The 25,880-nt window shown below is 38.8% G+C and overlaps 1 protein-coding gene across 2 annotated transcripts; it reads left to right on the top strand.

Annotated features, from left to right (window-relative positions):
• Positions 1–465: 465 nt before the first annotated feature.
• On the top strand, positions 466–25,880 carry rpap1 (RNA polymerase II associated protein 1). Of its 2 annotated transcripts, none has more exons than XM_053510595.1 (25): positions 466–546; positions 1,747–1,941; positions 2,993–3,141; positions 3,234–3,323; positions 3,471–3,603; positions 5,079–5,231; positions 5,404–5,616; positions 10,224–10,339; positions 10,481–10,579; positions 11,784–11,885; positions 12,617–12,784; positions 12,955–13,137; positions 13,661–13,795; positions 15,310–15,480; positions 15,609–15,766; positions 19,167–19,337; positions 19,412–19,607; positions 19,899–20,008; positions 20,173–20,365; positions 20,584–20,730; positions 20,899–21,041; positions 21,968–22,736; positions 23,508–23,684; positions 24,309–24,365; positions 24,455–25,880. In XM_053510595.1, the coding sequence occupies exons 2-25, from the start codon at positions 1,755–1,757 to the stop codon at positions 24,590–24,592; spliced, it is 4,158 nt and encodes a 1,385-aa protein (XP_053366570.1). In that variant the 5' UTR covers positions 466–546; positions 1,747–1,754; the 3' UTR covers positions 24,593–25,880. The 2 variants fall into 2 exon arrangements, with proteins under 2 accessions (XP_053366570.1, XP_053366569.1); XM_053510594.1 differs by lacking the exon at positions 466–546 and adding an exon at positions 563–734.

Below are 25,880 nucleotides of genomic sequence, written 5' to 3'. Positions count from 1 at the left end.
TTCATTAGTAAATACAAATTTTATTTGTGCTTGTAATCGAACAATGAAATACTATTGGAAAGTAATCCATGACAAGGTGTGGCATTGGTGCGATATGAAAAATCAATTCATTCTTGATTCTGAAAGTTATTGGGATTTTACAGATATAGATTAGACTAGAGGTAATATCAAGTTAATTCATCCATTCATCCACCCACCCATCTATTCATTCATTCATTCATTCATTCATTCATCCTCTATACCAACATGGTATAGTACACCCTGAGTGTCATGCCAGTACATAGCAAACATTTCTGATATAAGAATTTAGTAATTTAATTCTAGAAAATATAAAACTTTTATATATAGCATTAAAACTGCATTGGTTCTTAGACGAATTCAACTCAATTTCGTTTAATAAAGCACGGGGTTATGAAAGGAGGAAGACTTTTATTTTGAAGTGTACTCTAACTGACGTAGACAAACCGGAAGTGGCTTGAACATGGTTGCATGTGGACTCTTAGCAAGTTGATTGCCTTGTATTCGTTGTAAAGAAGACTGTATAAAGTAAATAGTTTTTTTTTCACTATTGACATATTTCAAACGTAATGCATTTGCGGAATAATAATTAATGAACTCGCCCTGAGTTTATGTACATGCTTTATTTTATTTTACGGGTTGCAGTGATAAGTTTAGCTTAAGGTAGCTTTTAGAGGCATCTCTGGAGACAGAGGCAGAAGAGCTGAGAGTGACAGGTGAAAGGTTTAATCAATGTTTTAGCTTGTTATGCACGAAATAAGATCGCATTCTGAACGTTTTTGCACTCGTGTGAATTGTAAAGCATGTCGTATTCCTAATGCCTCCTATTACACGAATACTGTAGAACCAATATCTGTGTGGTTTAGATTCCACACCAGTAAAATATAATAATATACATATGTCATAGTGTAATGACTTATAATTGAGCTTATCCTGATGAGCATGGGTTATCTTTATAACATGGTTCCTGTGAAGGCATCTTAGGGAGTTTTTCCTGTCACTTATTCCTATATCTTGGCAATTTGTGAACAATTTTTTTAGTAATGTTATTATAGTGTATTTGGCATACACCGATCAGCCATAACATTATGACCACCTGCCTGATATTTCTGACCACTGCAGACCAGAAACATCCCACAAGACCTGCAGTTTTGGAGTTGCTCTCACTCCGTCCTCTAGCCATCACATTTTGGCCCCTGTCAAAGATACTTAAATCCTTATGCTTGCCTATTTTTTTCTTCTTCCGACTTATCAACTTTAGAAAAAAAAGATCACTTGCTGCCTAATATATCCCACACACTTCCAGCCTCCATTGTAACGAGATATTGGAAAGGTAGCTACTGTGAGAAGGGCCAGATTGTGAAGACTAGACAACTGGATCAACTGGATCAAAACTGCTGTTCTTGTGGGATGTTCCTGGTCTGCAGTGGTAAGGACATAAAAAAGTGATCCCAGGGTCGGGAAACCTATGAACTGGTGACCAAGGTTTACTGATGCACAAGGAGAGCAAAGGCTGGCCCGTGTAGTCCAATCTAATAGAACATCTACTGTAGCTTAAATCGAGCAAACGAATAATGCTTGTTTTAAAAGATGTCAGAACACAAAGATCATTACTGTTTTGGTTGCAAAGATGGGGACCTACTGAATATTACACAGGTATTCATAATGTTATGTCTCACCAGTGTAAGTAGTCTGAGACACAGCTTGTTTTTTTTTTCATCTTCACAGCTTTGGGGATGTTACGTCGTCCCAAGCCCACAGACTCAGAGTCTGACCTGCTTAAGGAGCAGGAGCGCTTTTTAGCCTCTAAGAGCACACCTTCGGCCAATGTGACACGCAGGGCAGATAAGCGCAGAGGTGACAACGCTTCAGCAGAAAGTGATGAGTCTTGTGTGAATCCAAGAGATGTTGTGACCATAGCAGGTGTGTGGTATTGTTACTTTTATACCTTTCTGTAGTGTGTCTCTCACCTGGTGTGACAGACAAGAGAGTTCAGACCTTATATAAATACAGTAGAACTACATAAAGTGGTGGCAAGTTTGTATAAACTTCTTGGCAGGTTGGTAAGTGCAGCACACAAAAATCTCTAGTTTTTAATTCATTTTCAACTACTTTTTAATTTTTTCCCCTCAAAGAGATATATCCGCCAAAATAACTAAGTAATTCCACTTAAAATTGCAATAATAACGAAATTAGAATAAAAATGTGAATCTGAGCAGGTTGATCTGATCAGGCCAGATCAGAATGAGTGGGAAGGTCTAAAACATTTGATAATCCACGCAGTAAGTGAATATTAGCCATGTAAACCCTTTGTCTCGTCTGTCTTGTTGGAATAAATATTCTTTCTGTGCATGTTTCGCCCGCATGGGGGGTTAATATTAATAATAAGGGGAAGAAAATTTTAATTCCATTTGGTAATCTGCCTGAGATCAACTCTCTCCTACTAGTCTTTACTTCATCCTTATCAGTGAGGAAGGGGCACTGATTTGTTAGCATTTCATATGTAGTGAGGCATCTAACCAGTCAGAGATGATGCAGGAGGTGGAATTTATCAGAAAAGACAGGAAATCTGACATAATTTTAATGTTATATTTTGAATAAAAATTTCCTGGCAGATTAAACGCTTCACAGCAGGCAGAACTTTTTTATGGCTAGTGTGCTATCAAACAAGAATTATGTATGCAAGCATTTAGTAGGCATCCTATTAAATATAATAAAAAGCCATAGCCATGAAAAGAAAATGTAATGTAAAGCCAACTGGGTAATTCTGTGTTAAAAAGCATCAAATGGCTTGTTAATTTTGAAGCTAGATTATTTATACCTTTTTGGTTAAATTCAACAGATGCACTGTTTAAAACTTTTTTTAAAACTATTCCAATTATAATTATTATAAATTATTCCAGTGAATGTAACTCCAGCTAGACTTTATTATACAGTGCATTACTGACTGGTAGAAATGCCACTTGATGTGCAGACCTTCCTGATGAGCTTCCTGCGCTGACTCCTGCACCGGCCAAGAAATCATGTTCCAAAAAGGAGCGTGTGCGTTTTGAGAATGAAGATCCGGAGGAGCTGCTAGACAGACATGACACTCACATCAGTGCTGTCCTCTCAAGGATTGTTGTAAGTTATATTCTTATTAGATTGCTAGACTTGTGGTGTTATCTCAAAATGTATGGTATGTCTGGTTACATTCAACACTGTGTGGATTGTAGGAGAGAGACACTAGTGCTGTGCCAGTGTTACTCCCAGACTTTACAAGTACAGCTTTCCCTAAAGTCCTTCATCGCTCTACAGTCAAGCAGGTATGGTTTCAACTGGACTTTGTTGGTTTAACTGAAGTTGTATCACATAAACTTTTTCTACAAAAAGTGGGTGCGGTATTTAAACACATTAAAGGTCAGTTTGAGTTTATTTATGGAGTTTTATTTATTTATTACGTTCATGGACAGGGAGCAGCTCCTGGAGGTCGGAAAAGTATTTTTGCACGTCATATTGCTGCACAAAAAGCTAAAGCGGGATGTGAAGAGAAGAATGAGTCAAAGGTCAGCAAGACACAGGCTTCTGAATCCAGACCTACTCAAGGTTGGTGTCTCTGTTTTTTGGCCTCTGAATGTTTGGTAAAGAAAAGAATAAAAAATAATAAATAAATTATCATTGTAGTGTCTGGTGTTTTGTAATTTAGGAACTCTCATATACGAAGCTGATTATTGGTCGTAGAGTAGGGTCTGAGCTTTGTTTAAATCTCAACCTGCCTGCTTTTTTTTTTTTTTCCTACAGCTTTATAGTGTCACTCATAAAAATATTCTCATGACCATCATTGAGAAGGTTATGGCACTAGATCAGCCAAACTGTTATCAGTCCTTATTCCCCTTAAACTTTTCACAGTGTTTGTCAACCATAGGACTATCTTGTCCATCCTTATGCGTTTTGGAATTCATGAAATGGCATACCGATTTCTATCTGAAAGGACTGGCAAATCAGGCCACATGGTCAGGAACCACATTTGCTCCATGCAGACCCTCCACTGCTGTTCCACAAAGTGCAGTGCTTGGTCCTCTTCTGTTGGTGAGGTCATATTCTCACTTGGGTTTTTCTACTATTGCTATCCTAATGACACTTTTTTTCTTCTTTCCTCCCTCATATCGAGCTCAGCATATTTGGCAGACATCTCATTGTGTCAAGCAGCTCATCTGCTCCAACTTAATCCTAGCAAAACTTGAGCTACCGTATGTCCCTTGAGATGCTGTCCCATGTTAAGGTTTTACAAAATCAGTCATTCCTCGCAATCTTGAAGGAACCATAGACAATCAAGTATCACCTGTTATTCAGCACTTCACATCATTGTTTGCACCATGCTTTCAATATTCTATTACAGCACAGTGGGGCCAACCATCTCTCAGGGTACAGAGGAGCCATGCACCAAGTAAGGCTGAACAACTCCTAGAGGTCTGAATATAAACATGGCTTAGCAGGCGATTTAAACTATGCTTAAAGTAGCTTGTTTGACATTGCTCCAAACTGCATATTACCACAACATACCACATGTGGTATATATAATCTACGACTATATAGTAATACAGTTTATGTAAACATGTTTGCGTGCAAATTTTAAGACAAGACCTGAAGTGACAGGACGTGATTATTAGTCTGTCTTGTTTGGCAATAGTTCATCTACTAGCTGTGACATGGTCCAAAATTTAATAAGACTAAAAAAAGAATCCCAAGATCATTCTTTGAGTAAATCGATCCATTCAGGATCCTCTGTAGTCCAGCAACAGACCATGGAGGCCAATGGTGGCCATTGGAGGCCAAGGTGACCATTGTATTTATTCCTATTTGTACGACCATGGTAGGACCTCTAGTTACAGTACGCCAATTACCCTAATCTGCATGTTTTTGGACTGTGAGAGGTAGCTGGAGAACCCGGAGGGAACCCACCAAGCACTGGGAGGATATGCAAACTCCATTCACACAGACCCGCTGTGGGAATCGAACCCAGGACCTGGAAAACCACTAAGCCACTGAGTAAATATGTAAATGTGTTTGTGTATTTTTAGGCACTGCGGTTCCCTTGCTGGTGTCAGGTCAGGGTCTTGGACCAGACAGAGCTGTGGAAACACTAAAGATACACCAGGAGAACCAAGCCCGGCTACAAGCAATGTCTCAGAGTGAGATTCTGGAGGAGCAGAAATTGTTGTTGGCGCAGCTAGGTAAAACTTTCTATTAATTTTATCTTCATTAATTTAATATGCTTTTCTTTCATGCGTCTATTTTATTTAAATGACTTGTAAATGATCTTGTCTGTGAGTTTTTCTTTTCTTTATTATATACTTAATGAGTCTTATTCAGTGTCTGTTAAATTAAAAAAAACTTTTTTTCTAGATCCAAGACTCGTGGATTTTGTAAAGTCACGGAAAGCTCAGAATGTCTCATCTTCTGCTTCCTCATCTACTGAGAATTCAGGGAGTCCTGACCAGTCTTTACCTAAGAACAAAGCTCAAATACTTTCCCACTCAGAAGCAAAACCGGACTCTCAGGAGGTTTCAATGGATACTGACGAAGAGGATGAAACTGAATCTAATCATCCAATCACCGGTGAGCGCGGTTTTCGTTTCTCTGTGCTGAAACGTTTCTTCTAGCTGGTTTTGTAGCTTATATGCGTGGCTTGTAATGTAAAATTTGTTTTCTACCCAACTGCTAACAATTGTGGTAAGTTTAGATCTTGGATAATCTAGGGTTTTCATACATTTCCGCATAAGACGAGGCTGGCTGCAGTTTATGTGTTTCTCTAACCCCCTGTTTCCACTGTGAGTGGAAGCATTGTATTCTAGCCTCAGCGTAGTCGCCAGAGTACCACAGTCGCCAGCGTTTACAATTTTCAGTAACTGCGTTAAACATGTGGACAGTTTGATCATTGATGGACATGTATATTTCCTTGCATTTGTATGCAGTACAAACAACAATCTTTAATTAGTCTTTAGTGAATTTAGTAAATAAACATGTTGTAAACTTTTAGCAGGAAGAATAAACATGTATTAATCTGTCTGTTCATTTTTAAGGGTTCAGTTTTCATAGTCTACTTTTACTTTCTTGGTGCAAGCCGTGCTGTGTGCTATATAGTGTGTGCATGTGTGTGTGTGTGTGTGTGTGTGTGTGTGTGTGTATACTGTATATATCCAATTTATTGAACAAATGATTTTTTTATTACTGTTCATATTATGTTTTTAATGTGACCTGTGTTACATCTGACCTAAATGCACACAGGAATTATGCATCATGTGGTGTGTTTAAGCTCAACATAAATAAGTAATTTTTTTTTTTTATAGCTATAGTTTTTTTATAGCTGATTGCCACTACAGTTATAGCTGTGTTCTTCTATTTTTAATTTATTTTTTTTAGATCTCTTTAAACACGGCACTACTAAACAATAGGCGCCTACCAACCTTGCTTTTAATTTTGTTTTACCGCAACATCACCCAAAATGTGTATAAGGTGAAATGTAAAGACGTGCACATTTGCATGCACAGGGACCTGGATTATTTGCAGGGCCATAAGACCTGCATTATACCCTTTTCTCTATTCCAAATAAAACTAAAGTATGTTTTGCCATCTCGTTTTTTAGGTAAAGTTATCTACTATCGCTGCTCGGTACCTGGAGTTTTTGGTTGAGCATTATTCCTGTGTGCTGCAGAACACTGAAATCCTCCTCAACCATCGTCCTCCATCTTTCCTGAGTGTTGTACTGTATTGACATAAAAGTCATATGAATTCCGATTTGACATTTGGAAGTGGCTGAAATCAGAATTGAATGGATCAGATTTCATGAGGTTTGGGCTGTTCACCCTAAAAACTTGGCAAATCATATTTTTCGCCACTTAGTCCAACAGTGTGAACATATAGGTTAAAGTCCACATTACTGTCATCGGAACACATGTTTCAAAACAAGAGATTAGGCATGAGGAAAATCTACAAAGCAGTTATTATAATCAGTGTCAAACATTGCATACATTTTAATAGGGACCTCGGTACAGTAGCGAATTTTGATTAAATATTTACTTTCTTTGTTTTTAAAACAGGTGAACAAACTGCAATTCATTATTTTAAATTATCTAAATCGACAGTTACTAATGAATAGATGTTGGTGTGGGACAGTGGGGAAAACTCTAAAATGTAAAAGGCAGGAGGTCTTCCAGGACCAGGGTTGAGGACCGCTGGTTTAGAGGGAAACATACAGTAGTCATATCATCCATAACATTTTTATTTCAGCAAGGAAGAATTAATTATAGGATTTTTTAAGCACTGTAGTTATGTTTATGGCTGCCTGAAGGAATACTAAATCTTTAAATGCTAGACCTTAATTTTTTTTTTGTTTCGTTATACTGTGGTTTATGACAATTTTAATTTGAAGGGCTGGAGTACAGTCTTTATTGTCAGCCCTAATTCCTGACACCCCTCGTTTGAATGTTTACATGAAATTCTACTGCTCTTCATAAATTTGTTTAAAAACTTTATCGGATATAAAGCTAGGGATACACTACACTAATTTAGACAGGATTTCATATTGAATTCAAAATCATCTCGATTCGTAGACCAGTCAGCACAAGTTGCAGCCAGTTGGCATAGCAAGTTCGCACAAAAATCTGTATGTGTATACGAGTACTGATTTAAATTGGCAAGTGTGTGAGGAGAACAGACTGAGAACAGACTACTCCCACATGAGTTAGAGCGTATCAAGCTTGTTCGATTGTTCAGGGCCGATTCTGGACCCTGTCGCGCGGTGTAGAGTGGTCACAGACCCGACTGGGGATTGCGTAACATTAATAGTCAGTGAATGTAGAGTAGGCAGGATAAAAAAACATCTACCCCTGCATCTTCACCCAATTTATTTATTTTTTCTCAGCGCAGATGGTAGTGCATATTAATATTGCTGCTGCGAGGCTAGCATCTGTGTTGGTTTGCTACTTCTTCTTTTTGAAAGTTTGCTCTTGCTCTCGCGAGTGTTGTTATAAGAGTTTGGTGCTCTCAGTCATCTGGCGCAGTCGTTAAGTGTTTTTGAGTCGTCCTAAAAACCTCTGTGGAAGCCAGTTGCTTAGTGTATACTCTGAGTGTTTTCAGAATCTGTTATGGTTGTAAAAGTCGTATAGTGTATCCCCAGCTTCCCCAGTAAGTTAAACTTTAATTTTATGTTTAATAATTTTTATCTATTGGGTGTCCCAAAAGTCTCTGTTAAATAGGGGAAATGAACACTTTTTAGGTCAAAGTAATGTTATTTACAAACCATTCGCTACATAATTGCAATTTCTTTGTAAACACACACAAAGAAATTGCGTTTAAATTCCCTTGCTTATAATAAACTAGTATTAACTCATCTCAGGTTGTGTGTGCAAATTTATCCAGCACAACCTTAAGTCAGCTTATGAAGGGAAGCATCCTTAAATGCAAATTGGGGGAAAAAAACTTTAATACAAACACAAATGTTTGGAAGACATTATGCATTATTTGAAAGGCTCTATGTATAGAGAATTTTTGGGAGTGGTAGCTCATCCCCATAGGGTGGCTAAGGCTCTAGGTTGTTGCTTTGGGCATCTGAGGATCTGGGTACGAGCCCCATCGTTGGTTGGTTGACCCACCCCATACTGTACTACCCAGCAACTGCATGCAGACCGGATAAAATGAAGGGGTTGCATCAGGAAGGACAGCGGGCAAGTAAAACCTTTGCCAAGTTGTTGTGCGGATTAATGGTCCTCTGTGGCGAACCCATCGATGGGAGCAGCCAGAAGTCTAACAACAACTCTATGTATAGAGACTTTTCGAAAGCTCTGTAGAGTAAAAAGATGCAATAGAGTTCAGCAGAGACACCCTGGAATGCATTTCAGACATAGTGCTGAATGTGCCACAGACAGCCAACAGTGCAACAGGAAGCCATAAAAAGATTTATAAAGAAAGGAGAGGTCCTGCCATCGAATCTTGAGTTATAGCGCAGCGAGTGAAATGGTCTGTGAGGCTTTTTAACTTTCAAGGAGTCATATAAGGATAACTGGGTAAAAGTGATGATAAGGGGAAAAATCAATAACCTCAGATGAATTCCAGAAAAGCTGTGTGCATCTGCTTCAGTGCAATTCAGTCTGTTACAGCATAATGCTTGGAATGAGGATGTTTTTAGAATAATACTATGGATAGTAGCACACACTCTTGGGGTACAGATTGGGGTAGGTTTGATTTTAGAAATGTTTAGTGGAGGATCAGTGGTGGGAATGTGGATTTTTATTATTTTTTTGTAATGTGTACATTATATTCTTTTTATAGACATTGCCAAGTGGAAGACCTCAGGTGTAATGAACCTTACTCCTGTGTATTCACACAGCAGTCGGAGCAGAGGTTTATGACACTGCGAATCCCTTTCATGTTCCTCCGTCAGCTCGCGTGGATTTGCAGGGGGCAGGCTTCGATCTGGGTGTCCGCCAATTCTTCTTTCCCTTCTTCTAGCAAGAATGATAACTGCACGTGTGCACTAATGCGCATTTGGCAGAGGGCGTTCGGCTGAGCCGCAAGATTTTCCTGCCAGAGCGGAGTCATTGATTTCTATTAGCCTGATTAGTGCAAGCAAGCCAGACAAGCCCTAATTTGTCTTCAAGGGATGAGGATAATAGAGGTTTCGCAAAACAAGAGTACGAAGTGGACAGAAGCTTATTAGGCTTTGGTTTTCCTGGCAGGTTTCCTAAAATCTATTACTTATAGTATGTTCATATCGTTATCATATCGTTATCATGATGCTCATGCCGTTATTTATCAAAGGCTGTTTGCGCAGTATGGAGAATGTGTTCTGTCGTGAAGAAGTTTGTATTGGTGGATAGAGACGTTCAGGGAAGGTCACACAAGTGTTATCCATCAAGAAGGATATTTCTCTCCATGCTGACGACACTCTGCAAAAACTTTGTTTAGAGGTGTTAAAGCATCCATAACAGTTTAACCCTCAACTGCTCAGATGCATAATGAGATATATAAAAAAAAAAAAAAAAAGGAAGCCGCTCTGGGTAAGAGCGTCTGCCAAATGCCTAAATGTAAATTTAGGCTATACATTTGCATGATGATTTATTTATTTATTTATTTTTGTATACAGTTAATATTAAAGTTTACAATAATCAGTATTATAATTCGAATTCAATAATTCAATATTTTAATTGTATTAAATGTTTATGCAGTGGAGGAGCTACCAGTCAAGCCTGAGAAAGAGTGGCTACACATGGACAAACTGGAACCGGAGAAACTGGAGTGGATGAGGGATTTGCCTGCTCCTCGGAAACAGAGCACCAAAAAGGTAAAAGTAATGATCTAAGAAATGAGAAGGGTCTTTAGGGCATTGTTCTTGATGCTATGCATGTTTCAAGAACAAAAATGTTGTATTTTGCGTGTACAAATGCGTGTCTTTTTTTTTTTTTTGCATGTATTGAATTTTAAGGCCATGCAGGCACGATTTGACTTTTCTGGCAACCTTCTGCCCCCCACATCGGACTTACCCACTCATCTCGGCCTGCATCATCATGGTGAGGAACCAGAGGTCAGTCGATTTTTATTTTTGTTCAGTTCTGTTGATGTTGTGTCACATCATAACACTAGATCAGTGGTTCTCAAAGTGTGGGGCGCACAGACATGACAGGTGGGGCACAATGAACGGAAGGGAATTAGTGGAAAATAATTGGAAAGTACCTATTCTAATTCATGCTTTTCTTTATTGACAATAAAGATCGGACACTCAAAACTAAACAATCACACGCAAAGAAATGGATCATTAATACAAGTAAATTAAAATAACATCAGAGAAAAAGTGGAACCATAGTGCAACAATAACGGCTTAACGTCGGCATGTTAATTCCAGAGGAACAATATATAAGGAAACATTCAGTATTATGTATGTAATTTCATTTATTTCAATGTGTACGCTGATGTTTCTGTATGTTTGTTAAAAATTTATATTTTATCAGGCAGTACCTGTCTGGCATTTCTAGTTTCCAGTGTGGTAACAAAGTTGCTTTTTGATCCTTCAGGCGCTAAACAGAAGGGAAGATCAATATCGTTCTACGCTTTTCGTTGGTGTGCGGCATTTTGCGGTGATCCCTAAATCATTTGTTGCGCCGTAGAGAATAATGGTGTTTATGCTTTTAAACATGTATAATTTAGTTGTTGTATAAAAAAGTTGTTGTATATGAGTCAGTAGCGTACTGTATGTAGTGAGCATAATAACGTCAATGGATGCATTTGTTACATGGACCACAAAAAAGCAGGTGATTTAGCATCATGAGCCTAATCAACCAAAAAGCCTATGATGAAGCCTATGTTGCGCTTGGATTTATGGTGGGGATAGTGGGGGCAGAGGAGAGACCAGTGTGTGTTTTGTGTCTTAAACCGCTGGCAGCAGACAGCATGAGACCCAACAGAGTAGGAAGACACTTATCGACAACACACCCAGTCACGTTAATAAGCCACTCAACTTTTTTGAAAGAAAGCTCTAGATAAGTAACGAAGTAAGCCTGTTATAACAATACCACGTATATTTTAACTGTTTTGAACTTAATAAATAGTACACTTGGCCGTTTTGGTTATCATTTTGTTGACAAGTGGGGCTTGAAAATTCGCCTACCCCCTTAAGTGGGGAAATGACAGAAAATGTTTGAGAACCACTGCCCTAGATAATGTCTTTATGTTGATGTCTTCTTTATGCACATTGACCGTTGAATAACAGACCTCCACTTTCTGGGTTCTAGTTGGCAGGCTACTCGCTCCAGGAGCTTTTTCTGCTCTCACGCAGTCAGCTGACCCAGCAGAGAAGCCTGGCTCTGAACACTTTGGCCCACATCCTGTCAAAGGTAAATCAATGAAGTTGACTTTCGTTAAACTGCTTTCAGCTGTTTCAGGTTACGGCTACAAATCACAAACGGTGGGGGGTGGGGGGATCCTCCCTTTTTATTGTGTGGGAAAAAAGCCACTGGAGTGGCTAAGATTCTATTATAAGTCATATTCTCTTCATAGCGCTGTCCAAAATGTGCTTTTCTGACACTGAAAAAAGTCATAAAGCTTCATGAGTCAGTGAGTCTTTTAAAGTTTGCACTGAAGGGCAATCTGGCTTTTAAAAGGGCTTTTGATGAGTTGTTCCATGACTCTATCCCACAGAGACCTCACTAGTAGACAAGATAGTGTTTGAGAGAAATTGAAAGGCGGTGTGGAGAAAGCCTAGCTGGCAGATGCTTGAATAAATGTACTTGAATTCCAAATCAGCTTCTGGTGATTGTGATGATGGCAATGACGAAGCACATAATCCGTGGCATAGCCTAATTAACATAAGAATAAGGAAGGATAAGTGTTCTCTATAATTATAAAGAGTGAGAGTAAGAAAAAGTAGAGGATTGGTACAGTAGAATTGTGATGTATGTTGGACTCAATGTAGTCCTGTGCAATGCTCTTTTAATTCTTATTTTGGACAAAGTTATAAACACAATTCTGACTGATTTACACTCTGTATCTGGTTAAATTTATTTATTTTTTAAATTAAAGAGCCTATAATTGTGTTTTTTTTTTGGGGTTTTTTTTTTGTGTGTAGGCTCGTGCGGGTGAATACTCATCATGCATGAAAAGTAATGTGCTGGCTTCCTTGCTTGATGCTGGACTTCTTTTTCTGTTACGGTTTTCTCTGGACGACAGTGTGGAGGGTGTAATTTCTGCGGCAGTGCGTGGTTTACGAGCATTGCTAGTTTCCAATGAAGATGAGGTGAGAGGCAAATTAAAAGGGTTTCAAATAGAAATAAAGGCATTTTTTTTGGGAAATGAGGTAAAATCCAAAAATACTGCATTTTTCGGTGTGCTGCATGCTTTCAAAGAAAATATATTGTGTATAGAGAGAACAGGAAAAAAGAAAAATACTGCTTTGTATTTGTGTAGGAGAATCTGGACAACATGTTTCCCTGGTTGCTAGGGACGGCAGCGTTCCCATTGGTTCCCCAGCTTCACACGGAAAAAAATAATGACGATGATGAAGGTCTAAATGATTCTACAAAGGAAACAGAGAAAGAGAAAGAAGAGAGAAAATTAGATCACGATGTCAGTCAACAGGATGTTATCAAGGTGAGAAGACTGGCAAAATGCTGGAAGAGGAACACCTTTTAAAATGAGGCATAGAGATCGTTAACACAGTGAAGCAAACTGAGCAGGAAAAGCTTAAAATAACCAAGAGAAATTACAGGACAGATGGCTGAAAATTGGACACTTACAGAAATTAATCTCCTGCTTATTTGTACAGAGAATAATTTTTGTCACAATCTAATCATTTATGACATAACCATGTTTGACCTGTAAATTTTCACCAAATCCATATGTGTGATTTGTTTAAATAAATCTTAGATTCTACAATAGGTTTACATGACTCCAAAGTCCAAAAGTAGTCCAAAACGTGTTCCAGTAATGGCCTGTACTTTGATTGTAAAAACACTGTAAATAAATTGAATTGTTTCCTCCAGTCACATTTCCCATGATACACTACAGTGGTTGATTATTCCGCTGCATGCAATCCTACTATGCAACATAAATCAGTTAATCAAACGTATAATCAGATCAGATTTGGTACTCGGTGTGTATTTTCTGATCGCAGGGTTTGCTAAAGATGCAGCTTCTGCAGCGGTTGCGATACATTCTTGAGATGGTAAGGCCTTCACCTGAGACGGTACTAGATATTCTGGAGGTTTTGATCCGAATCGCTCGCCACTCAACCTCTGCAGCCACACAGGTGAACCTTAACCGAGTCCTCAATTTTGTGATCTAACTATCTTTAAACTATGTTCAGTGGTCCCTCGGCATACAAATGTACCATGTTGTGAATTTTCGCCTCATGAACTGAATGTATCAAGAAATTTGCCTCAGCATTTTTCGGCATATGAGTGACCAAGCTGATTGCGCATACTTTCAGTTACGTGTACACCCGGTACGCGTACCATTGTTCTCTGTAAACATATACAGTATCTTACAAAATGAGTACCCCCTAACAAAAATGAGTACATCCCTGACATTTCAGCAACTTCTTTATTACATGTTCTCAAGGGACAATAATAGAAAATAGAAAAAAAATAGAAATGAAAATTTAATATACTTTAGAGTAGTCAATAGTCCTAACAATAACTCAACATGCAGACTTTATTGTCTAAATAACTGACAACTGACAACTGTCAATACTGTGTCCAAGGTGTCAATATTTTGTGTGAGCACCATTGTTATTTAGCACGGCTTTAATCCTCATGAACATGGACTTCACCAGAGCTTCACATGTTGTTACTGGGATGCTCTTCCACTCCTCCATAATGATATCTCGGAGCTGCTGGATGTTAGACACATGGCGCTTCACCACCTTCCACTCGAGGATGCACCACACGAGCTCAATAGGGTTCTGGTCTGGAGACATACTTGGCCACTGACAAACACATGAACATGATAAATAGGACATGTGACTTTACATACAGCTGTTATCACTTAGGGTGTGCTCACTTTTGTTGCCAGCTATTTTGACAATATTGGCTGTATGTTGAATTATTTTCAGAGGCCAGTAAATCTATACGGTTATACAAGCTGCACATTAACTTCTCCTAAAATATATCCAAGTTTCATTTCTATAGTAGCGTCCTTTGAGAAGATGTACAAAAATGTTTGCCAGAATTAGAGGGGTGTGCTTAGTTCTGTGAGTGGGTGTATACACAGACAAAAATTTTTTTATTTATTTTTCATTTTGTCATTTTGTAAGATTTATTAAAGATATTTACTATTTATATTAATGGATCGCAGAATGTTAGCAAGGAGGGCAGCCAGAAAAAAAGGGAGCCACTTTCACTTTTTTTTTTAAGGCAGCCAGTTCCTAGAGGATTCATAAATTAACGCTTTAGTGTCTATTTGTTTCATATTTTACTCAATTAGCATTTTTGTTTTTCAAATATTTTGTTTGCCTTTTTATGCAAAAAATTATTATTATTTTTTTTTTTGCAGATTATCTGCATTTACATAATTTTTTATGGAAAAATGTCATATTGCCCTAAAAACTTGCTCTGGAAAAGATCACATTAGTCTGCCGAGGTACCACTGTATTTCTAATTTTTTTTTTTTTTGTAAGATTGTATAATATATATATCTAATATCCCAATCATAGTTTTGTGTGTTTTTTTTTTTTTCACTTACCTAAGGTTTGGTCTATGACCTCCAAATTGCACGGTGCAGTCCTCAATGTAAACGCATGCTTATAATTTTTACAACTTTTAGATCCTTGATTGTCCCCGGCTAATGGAAACTGTGATATTCGATTTCCTGCCTTGCTCATGGACCCCCCTGACCTCATCAACCTCTCATTCTTTATATGGACTGCCTGTTTCCAGAGCACTGAAGCTCCTGCGTGTGTTGGCAGGCACTGGCAGGCACGTCTGTGCGAGAATTGTGAGTTCTGACTGACTCAGCATGCTTGCACACTGCTGAGCACTGTGTGATAACTCAAATAATTATATTGCGAGCACGTGTTCTGGGTAAAGATTAGCATCTTGTAATTAATTTCTTTTTTGTCTCAGCTTAACAATTTAGGTGGAAAGGATCGTCTGTCTCGGTTCTTGTCAGTGGAACCTTCAGAACTTTTGCTGGAGCGTGAGGAGAATATCCGCTGTAGCACAGAGGCACTGAGGCTCTGGGCTGTGGCTGCAAGCTACGGTCAGGCCTGTAACCTGTACAAGTGAGAAAAACTGCTCTGCAGCTTTGTTTCTTTTATCCATAATTAAGGAAATAATATATTATATTCTGTTATAGGGAAATAATTCATGATTACTGTGATGCTGCTCTGATGCTGATTATTTTCCCCAAGACCCACGCTTCACAAAGTGTTGTATTCCTTATAATACAGCTTTTGCTGTAGATGCTTACGCTTATTTTAATTAATTAATTAAATGCATTGTGTAATTTCTTACCAGTTGTAGTTACATGTAATGTTGTGTAACATCGCTTATCATCACTTACATTATACAGTAGCAGATATAAAGTGTTGTTCTTCACAGAAAACCTTACCATATCTCTCGCACACATCTGCATGTATACTATATGCAAGTATATCTGATATACTTGTTTTTTTAGAACTGGTTTTATATTAAAGTAGGCACAGTAAGATAATTTATTAATTTGAATTAGTCAGTGTCATGCATCAGTGTCATTATAGAAATGACTCTATACAATATATAGTTAGTTGTTGGAAAAAAAAATTCTCCGGAAAATATCCTTCCATTGCTTATGGAATAAATTTTTCACTTCTAAATAAGGTAAGTACAGTGCATATTTAAATCCATGCATGCACGGTGGTTTAATGTACAGTCATGGCCAAAAGTTTTGAGAATGACGCAAATATTAGTTTTCACAAAGTTTGCTGCTAAACTGCTTTAAGATCTTTGTTTCAGTTGTTTCTGTGATCTACTGAAATATAATTACAAGCACTTCATACGTTTCCAAGGCTTTTATCGACAATTACATGACATTTATGCAAAGAGTCAGTATTTGCAGTGCTGGCCCTTCTTTTTCAGGACCTCTGCAATTCGACTGGGCATGCTCTCAATCAACTGCTGGGCCAAATCCTGACTGATAGCAACCCATTCTTTTATAATCACTTCTTGGTGTTTGTCAGAATTAGTGGGTTTTTGTTTGTCCACCAGCCACTTGAGGATGGACCACAAGTTCTCAATGGGATTAAGATCTGGGGAGTTTCCAGGCCATGGACACAAAATTTCAAAGTTTTTGTCCCCGAGCCACTTAGTTATCACTTTTGCCTTATGGCAGGTTGCTCCATCGTGCTGGAAAATGCATTGTTCTTCACCCAACTGTTGTTGGATTGTTGGAAGAAGTTGCTGTTGGAGGGTGTTTTGGTACCATTCTTTATTCATGGCTGTGTTTTTTGGGCAAAATTGTGAGTGAGCCCACTCTATTGGATGAGAAGCAACCCCACACATGAATGGTCTCAGGATGCTTTACTGTTGGCATGACACAGGACTGATGGTAGCGCTCACCTTTTCTTCTCCGGACAAGCCTTTTTCCAGATGCCCCAAACAATCGGAAAGAGGCTTCATCTGAGAATATGACTTTGCCCCAGTCCTCAGCAGTCCATTCACCATACTTTCTGCAGAAAATCAATCTGTCCCTGATGTTTTTTTTGGGAGAGAAGTGTCTTCTTATGGCCCTTCTTGACACCAGGTCATCTTCCAAAAGTCTTTGCCTCACTGTGCGTGCAGATGCGCTCACACCTGCCTGCGGCCATTCCTGAGCAAGCTCTGCACTGGTGGCACCCCAATCCCGCAGCTGAATCCTCTTTAGGAAACGATCCTGGCGCTTGCTGGACTTTCTTGAACGCCCTGAAGCCTTCTTAACAAGAATTGATGATCCTATAAATTTTTGATTTAGGTGCAATCTTAGTAGCCACAATATCCTTGCCTGTGAAGCCATTTTTATGCAACGCACCATGGTTAACAATGGAAGAACAATGATTTCAAGCATCGCCCTCCTTTTAACATGTCTAACCCAATCAGCCTGACATAATGATCTCCAGCCTTGTGCTCAACAACATTCTCACCTGAGTTAACAAGACGATTACTGAAATAATCTCAGCAGGTCCTTTAATGACAATGAAATGCAGTGGAAAGGTTTTTTTGGGATTAAGTTAATTTTCATGTCAAAGAAGGACTATGCAATTCATCTGATCACTCTTCATAACATCCTGGAGTATATGCAAATTGCTATTATAAAAACTTAAGCATCAACTTTTCCAGTTTCCAATATTTATGTAATTCTCAAAACTTTTGGCCATGACTGTACAGTGGTTCCTCTGCATACGAATCGAATCTGTTCCGGAGGCGAGTTTTTAGGGTAAAAATTCATACTGCAAAGCGCACTTTCTTACAGCAAATAATGTAAATGCACATTATCTGTTCCAGCCCCCCAAAAATGTTACCAATACTGTATTACCAATTTCCAAAACGTTCATCATATTTTTGCATATTAAAACTGGTAAAATATTAAATAAATAGACATTGAAACCCACTAAACCAAATGCAATCATTCTTTTTGTCACTGGCTGCTTTAAAAACCGAACTGAAAGTGGCTCTCTTTTGTCCTTGCTAACATTCTTGGGACTCATGGTGCTATGTCTTAACTAAATCGTGCACAAAAATGCAAAAGAAAACAGGTCCCAGACGAACGCGCAACTTAGCAGGCATTTAATTTGGCTTGGTTTGTTCACTTGTATGCCGAAAATGAGAAGATAAGATAAACCTTTATTAGTCCCACAAGTGGGAAATTTGTTTTGCCACGGCAGCAAGTGGACAGTACAAAGTTAAAAATTAAGAAACAATAGAATAAAGTAAAATAAAAATTGTGGGAAAAAAAATAAATAATATAATATAAAATAAAAAATACAGTATAAATGTATATTATACAATCTGGCTATAAAATACGGACATCTAGTAAAACATATTTACATAAATATATATTTAGACCATAAGTGGACACAGTTGACTAAGTAATATGTTTGTACTCAATGAATATATGTATACATACAGAGAGTGAATGACGGGCATGTACAATAATATTTTAAATGTTTTAAATGTTTTAAAATGCACTTTACCCAGTTATGGTGGTTCCTCGAGACAGAAAGAAAAATTGCACGTTCCACCATAGTATTGCACATGACTGGAGATATTGCACATCACTATAAAGTTTAAAATGTTCCGTCATAATGTTGCACATAACTACAATGGTGTATTTGATGTATGTGTTTGTTCGTTTGTGCGTTCGCTTGTGCGTTCGCTTGTGCGTTTGCTTGTGCATATGTGGTCAGAGTCTAAGTTGTACAGTCTGACAGTAGTTGGTAAGAAAGACTTGCGGAATCTCTCCTTCCCACAAAATGCTTTGTATGCCAAGGTTCTTGCTAAATTTCTAGAGGTAGCAAAGTATTCACTAATACAGTGTTGGAGGTGCAACTGTACCTCAAAATGCTGTAGTGGGTACGGATAAGTATAAAATGTATCATCAAAATGTATTGAAAATATTCAATATGCATTATAATTTCTTCCTCTCTCTCTCTCTCTCTCTCTCTCCAGAGACTTGTACCCAGTGCTGGTAAAGGCTCTGCAGGCTGCACATAAGCCCAGTGCGCCTTCTGAGTCGCTGCTGGTCCTGGAAATGGAGAGAGTAAAGTCCCTGCTAGTGTTGCTCACTCAGGTCACACACACTGCTGGCTGCCACCAGGAGTTACGAAGTGGATTGCTGAGGTAACACATAAACACCCACAAGCCTCATTTTAAAACATCCCAGGCCTTTTTTAACAATAGAAATTGTGTGATAGCTCTCAGGGGGCTGAGTGTCTGCCCCCACCCCCAGTGACGTGGAGCCACGTGTCCGGCTTGCAACCCACGCTGACTGGCATCCTGAAAGGCTGCGTGAGAAAGTTGGATGACCCAAGTCAAAGGTCGAGCACCCTCAGCTTACTGCCGTCGTACCTGATTTACTTGGGAGCATATTACTCTCAGTTCAGTGTTCAGGTAGGCAAAAATAATAATAATAATAATAAACAATATGTATGCGCCAAAATATACAGTACTGAAAAAAAAGACAAACAAAATCACCTTGTTATCCTCTGTGAGTTTATTTCACCTGAAAGAAGCTAACATAATGCGTTGATGTACTGCGGTACATGTAATGTAAGTGTTCGAAATGTGTGTGTTACAGTGTTTTGTGAGTTTCAGTACTGTATATGTTTTGCCACATAGAGTATTCGTGCATCTGCCATTTATGAAAGCTCAAAAAAACACACTTGCTTTGCGCTTTGACAGGCTTCGTTCCAGCCGGTGCAGTGCCTTCAGGAACTAGAGGTCCTGACTACAGAGGTGCTCCTTCCTCTCGTATCAAGTCAGGTCTTTCACAGCATGATGGCCAGCCTCGGGTAAGTCATTATTCCACCTGACATTCAACTGTATTGGCATTTGCTGTGTTAAGTCAAAGCAGGCCATCAAGCATCTCTAATATTTAGACACACAACAATATAACAAATAATCCTGTTCTCATTTATATTGCTCTGATCATAATTGTGTATCAATGGTCTTTCAGGTCAAGCTCCATAATATGTAAGGCTGGTTCGAGCACTTCACTCGCAGAGGTCGTTCCCAGTCTGCCATGCTTGTGCAGCTTCAGGTTTAAGATGACCAGCCTGTTGGGGCCTGAATCCCCTTTCTCTCTCTGTACTGCTGTCTTCTATGTACTGGACATCATCGTGACCATTCACCGCGGCTTAACCAAGAGGGTAGGTTTGCCTTTCAGAAGCCGAATAACGTAGTATGCTCGGACTCGTAAAGCAAGGAAAATGCTACATGACATAGTGGCTGTATGCCAGAATTGTAATAGGAAAATTGTGCGTACACTACTAATGATGCTACCATGCATTGTCCAGTGGTCTTTTAAAATTTCTCCAAGTAGCGATGACAGTTTAAAAAGTTTTTGGATTCATGCCTGTCCTTGTAGTTCAGCTCCGTCATCCTCTTGGACTCCGTGCTGGCTTACCTGCAGTCCTGTGTTGGAGCGACGCCCTCAGTGTCTCATGCCACCGCCTGGATTTTACGCCACGAACACCACTTGCTCTATCTGATACTCCGGCTGGCTCACAGATTGGTACTGAAGCTCTTACACAGAAACACATTTATCTTTCCAAATATTTTCACAATGTCAAACCTCTCCTTCCCAGCAACATTTCAAAATATGCCCACACACATTGACACATGGGAAGTCATTTAGCACTTATAATAATAATAAATAATAATAATAAACAAAAATTTTCAGGTTCCCGCTGAACCCGAGGTGAAGAAGCACGCTTCCCTGTTTCACCAAGTTGCCTTGGCTCTGCTCTCCTGGCTGTTGCCTGGAAGTGAATATCTTGCACACGAACTAGCGTCTACTATGATCTTCAATCAGGAGCTCTTTCCGTGAGTTGTCTTTTAGCTCTTCAATGTCTTTATTTAACCAATATGTTGAGCAGAACATCTATTTGTCTAGCTATTGCTGGATATTTAGAAAATTTGCATGCAGTGTTAATCGAATTAATCTTACAGTTGTATTTTAATGCTATGCATACCTTAGGACTTGAGAAACATCTAATTTGTATATATGTAAAAATACCTGTGGAAACTTTATATTCGGTGTGATAATTTTTTAATATACTTCTGCTAAAGCCTGCCTGTTTCTAATTATCTTGAATATAGAAATATAAGCAAAGTTTATGTGCGGTCATATTTTGAGTCCTTTTGAGCGTTTTGTGCAAACCATTCAGCCTTGATTGTAGTCATGAAAAAAGAAAACTATTTTGTTAAAAAAAAAATTCTGCAGCAGTTACTCACTACCTTCGCAAGAGGGCAGCATATTGTACTTATTACTGCAGATATTCTTACATTCTAGCATTTATTCTATATTGTTTATGCTGTCTGTATCCTCGTTCAGTAGGCTTTATAACATAGTTTAGTATCACTTAGCCAGACAATGATTTAAAATCATTCTTATTGTATACAATGTGGGAATGTGTATTATTATTATTATTATTATTTTATTTTTTTAAGTTACATATGTGAATAAAGGGTATTGACATGTGTACCATATAGTGGGGCCCAAAAGTCTGAGACCACTAGTCTTGCTTTCAGTGTTTCTTAGTATTTGACTTGTCCTCTCTTTGATTTAATGTAAGAGTGCGCTTGAGTCTTTGCAAGTTTGTGCAAAACCTTGTGATTGCCTCAAATCCACCGAGGTGTCGAACACATTCTTCAGTACAAGACGTGTATGCAAAGCACTTAACATGGTTAATAACAATAATAATAGTGTTACAGGAGTTTAACTGTTTACCTGTGTGTTTATTCTGCAGTGAGGCTGGTAGTGGGGGTCCAGAAGCTGTGGCCCTGGCAGAACTTCAGCTTCAGGAGACATCCTCTCATTCACCCAGCCCTGTTCCACTACTTCGCGACTCCCTGACTCAGCTTCCTTCAATCCGTGCCTGCTACCTCACCCACCTTGCGTACCTGGAACCCGCTGTGATCACCTCCCGCGAGCGGCACCTCGGCCGTAACCCCTGGCTTTCTTCTCAGCTCCTCCCTGAACTCTCAGGCCCCTCTCTGCCTTCTGATTGGGCCTTCCTGCCTCTCATCAGCCTGTATGAGCGAATAGGAGTGTCACAGGGTGGCGGGCTACGGGCCGAGTCGCTACCTGCTGGCTCTGTACAGTCGCTTGTGCATTGCCTTCAGTGGCTCCTTGTGCTTGAAAGTTTCAGGAAACAGGCACTAAAGTTGGTGCCACCTGTGGCCAAACTGGCACGTCTGCTCTGTGTCTTTCTCTGCTCCAGTGATATCTTTCTGGAGAAACCAGTGAAGGAGCTGACATGGGTGCTGCTGCGTGAGCTGACTAAACCCGGACATTTAGAAGCTCTGGATCTTAGCCTACCACCTCCAGGTTTAGCCTCCTTCCATGATCTCTACTCGGCTCTGCTGGCTCAGTACGAGGCCGTGTCCTTTGGCGATTCGCTCTTTGGCTGCTTCATACTGTTGCCACTGCAGAGGCGATACAGCGTATCGATGAGATTGGCCGTGTTCGGCGAGCATGTCTCCATTCTGCGCTCACTAGGGGTCTCGCTAGAGCAGGTGAGGAGGTGCTGCTCTCTCCTTTTACATTCATGTCATGAGATGGAATGCAGTAAAGTAGTCCTGACAGTTATGCAAGGACTGTTTCCATCTAAATGTGTTTCAGATTATTTGTTGGGCCTTGAATGGTTGTGTGGTGTGTTTCCATGATTCATAAATTTAACAGAATATTGGCATAATCTTAAAAATATTTTAGAATAACAAACTTTATTCAAATTTCCATCTTTTTGTATAATATTTATATACCAACAACAGTATAGTATAATTGTATATACAGTATCTACACTTTTTTTTTTGCGGGGTGGCGGGGTGGGGTCTATAAAAACAGCTGGCTCGACAATGTAGACAAGGTTGTTTTTAGTACCAAGGAAAGCCTGTCAATTTTTTTTTTTATCAAAATCAGTTGCACAAATTGATCTCTATTAATATATTTTTTTATAAAAAAATATTTAAAGTATATATCAAATATAAAAAAGGCATATCTCACATAACTTTGTTTTCTTTTGCATAGATCTATGATTTAGCCATAGTAATTAAACATTTACTGTGATATCGAAGAACGTTTTCTGGTTTCTCCTTTTTTTGTGGGGGGATGAAACATTTGGATCCACCTTGGCAGAAAAGACAATTCACTGAAAGGGAAAGGATATGGGATGTGAAAGGCTTAACTATACAGTTCATTTTGCTTTGGTCGTGAATTTGTGAGAGTGTATGAAGAGTTCAAAAGAGTTAAAATCCTAAATACAGCTGACGGCTGTGTTTTGTTCCTAGTTACCCATTGCTCTAGAGAAGTTTACTTCCCCTGCTGAAGACTCTCTGCCTTTGCTGCGGCTGTATTTCCGAGCTTTGGTAACCAGAGCCCTGAGGAGGACCTGGTGCCCTGTGCTGTACGCTGTAGCTGTTGCTCACCTCAACACCTTTATTTTCTCCCAAGACACTGTGCCACAGGTAAAACAATTGTTAATAATAGATTGCTTTTCCAATGTACTAGTAAGGTAACATGTTTTGTTTTATTTTACAAAAATCAGCTTATAGATGTCAGTGTGTTAATCCTCCCGACCCGACTATAAGTGTTATTTCTAAGGGAGTGTGTTTGAATTCTTAAATGTAATCGGTCACAAGATCGCTTCAGTAGGTTAATGAATTTTCTAACAGTTTTCTCTCAGTTTCCAGCTGATGACTGAAATAAGTTGTAATACTTAGAAGTGCTGAAAACACGTGAGGGTTAGTAAGTCCCTGAGTTGTCAACAGTGAAGAATGTTCTGTAACAAAGCATGTCCAGATGTGAATAACAGACTTGGAAGATTCAATAACAAATTTTAGCCAGTTCTCAAAAACATTGAGACCCAGACGGGAAGCCCAATGATCCCCAGTGAGAAGCCCAATAATCATGATACGCTGACTTACGGTATATTACTATTATTGTGTTTATTAAAAATATGGATCGGAGTGGGTTCTTTTTATTTTGACAGTGAATTTGCTGGATGCAGGCTTCGCCCTTTTAGTGTGTGATGTATGGCATTGGTATTCTCATGCCTCTTTTTTTTTTTTTTTATTTATTTTTTTTTTTAGGACGTGGAGACTACTCGGCGGGGTCTGCTGAGAAAGACATACTACCTGACAGATGAGGTACCTCCCTGCTGTGAACTCTCTCTCTCCAGTTCTATGAGCGTGTATGTCTCTTTGTGTGTTTGATGCAATGTTCTGGTCTTGCCTAGGTGTTGAGGAGCCACCTGCTGCTTTTCCGTCTACCCCAGCAGCACAGTGAGCTAGGCTTCAGCACTTACGAGCAGCTGCCGCCTATTCGTGCCTCCTGGCTTCGGAGCATAATAGAAACCAAGGAAGGAAATGACTGAGACAGATGAGTTTAGTTCTGTGGAGCGAATCCACAGCCTTTAAAGATGCTGTGAAAAACCCAGACTGAACTTTGCGTATTGTGAGAACATTTCGATGTTCTTTACAACTAGAATTTCAGGTTTCAACTGCAGGTCAGATTTCTCTCTTATAAAGGTTGATGGTCTCCGTGGTATCACATATTAAGATTGATTTATATTCGCATTGATTGTTTGAGGCTGGAGTCGTTCTAGAGAGAAATAAGTGATACTGAGCCGAAGCAAGAAATGAGGAATCTCCCTGACTGACTTTGATTAAGGGCAGAGTGGAAAATTTAGCTTATACAGCACTAATGCCAAAATCTGTTGGAGAGGCATGACTGACATGTTTTTCTTATCCCTATACTTGGCTTTCTGTGAGCCAAACACCACAGTAACTTTATTTGCTGAACTAAAAATGTAGACTAGACCTTCGCCTATATATAACGAATTTGTCACAATAAAGAGACAGGTGGTAGCCATTAATTTTAATGCTATTCTGATCATGTTCTGTTCACATGTGTTGTTTTTTTTTTCTTCCACATGCTGAATTTTGTAGGGTTGTGTTTGTCATCATCATGGCTGGGATTCCACTGATTTACACCGTTGTCAATTTTTTTCTTAATATGTTCCTAACATCTTTTATGAACAGTAAGCCAAGTTAAAGAACACGTATGGTATATGACTTTTCTGTACAGAACTGTAAGTAGCCATAATTTATACCAGTGACTATTTGCTTTACTGCAAAAACATTCACATTTAATTCATTGATTGATTGATTGACTTTGAATTTCTCATGATGTACATTAGATATTACTCCTGCAGCTACTTTATGAAACATATTAATAGCTTCTTTCTTTTTTCAGTGTACTTTCATCTGTAAAAAAACAAAACAAAAACAGATATGTAAATCATAACAAGGTTTTTAGCTCATCTATTACTATCCCATGCATTTGTGCCTGGAAAGTTTTGTGTTTTTATACATTTTTTTATTCAGATGGGATAACAGTGTTGTAGCTTTTCTGTTTTGGAAACTGGTGGGTTTACTATTATTATTATTTAATAATATTTATTATTGTCACTGTTATAGTTCTCCAGGAATCCTGTTTTATGCTCGCCAGTAAGAAACAAGTCCTGAGAGCGATGCTAATTATAAATTGCTTAGTCACCATCAATTCAACATCATCGTGTAGAGCCTCAAAGTTTCTTGTTATTTTATGTGGAGACATAACTGTAAAAAAAATTCAAGAAAATATTTGTTTTTCCTCTCTTT

This window comes from Clarias gariepinus, chromosome 13 (assembly GCF_024256425.1).
Source record: "Clarias gariepinus isolate MV-2021 ecotype Netherlands chromosome 13, CGAR_prim_01v2, whole genome shotgun sequence".
In the NCBI taxonomy this organism is placed as follows: domain Eukaryota; kingdom Metazoa; phylum Chordata; class Actinopteri; order Siluriformes; family Clariidae; genus Clarias; species Clarias gariepinus.
Note: the sequence above shows the minus strand (reverse complement) of the source record. Positions and strands in the feature narration are given on the sequence as shown.

Excerpts from the sequence above, each read along its gene's own strand:
- rpap1 (XM_053510595.1), top strand. The coding sequence starts at position 1,755 with ATGTTACGTCGTCCCAAGCCCACAGACTCAGAGTCTGACCTGCTTAAG. Across the intron at positions 3,142-3,233 it reads CTGTCCTCTCAAGGATTGTT|GAGAGAGACACTAGTGCTGT; the intron begins GTAAGTTATATT and ends TGTGGATTGTAG. Across the intron at positions 20,731-20,898 it reads TCCGGCTGGCTCACAGATTG|GTTCCCGCTGAACCCGAGGT; the intron begins GTACTGAAGCTC and ends AAAAATTTTCAG.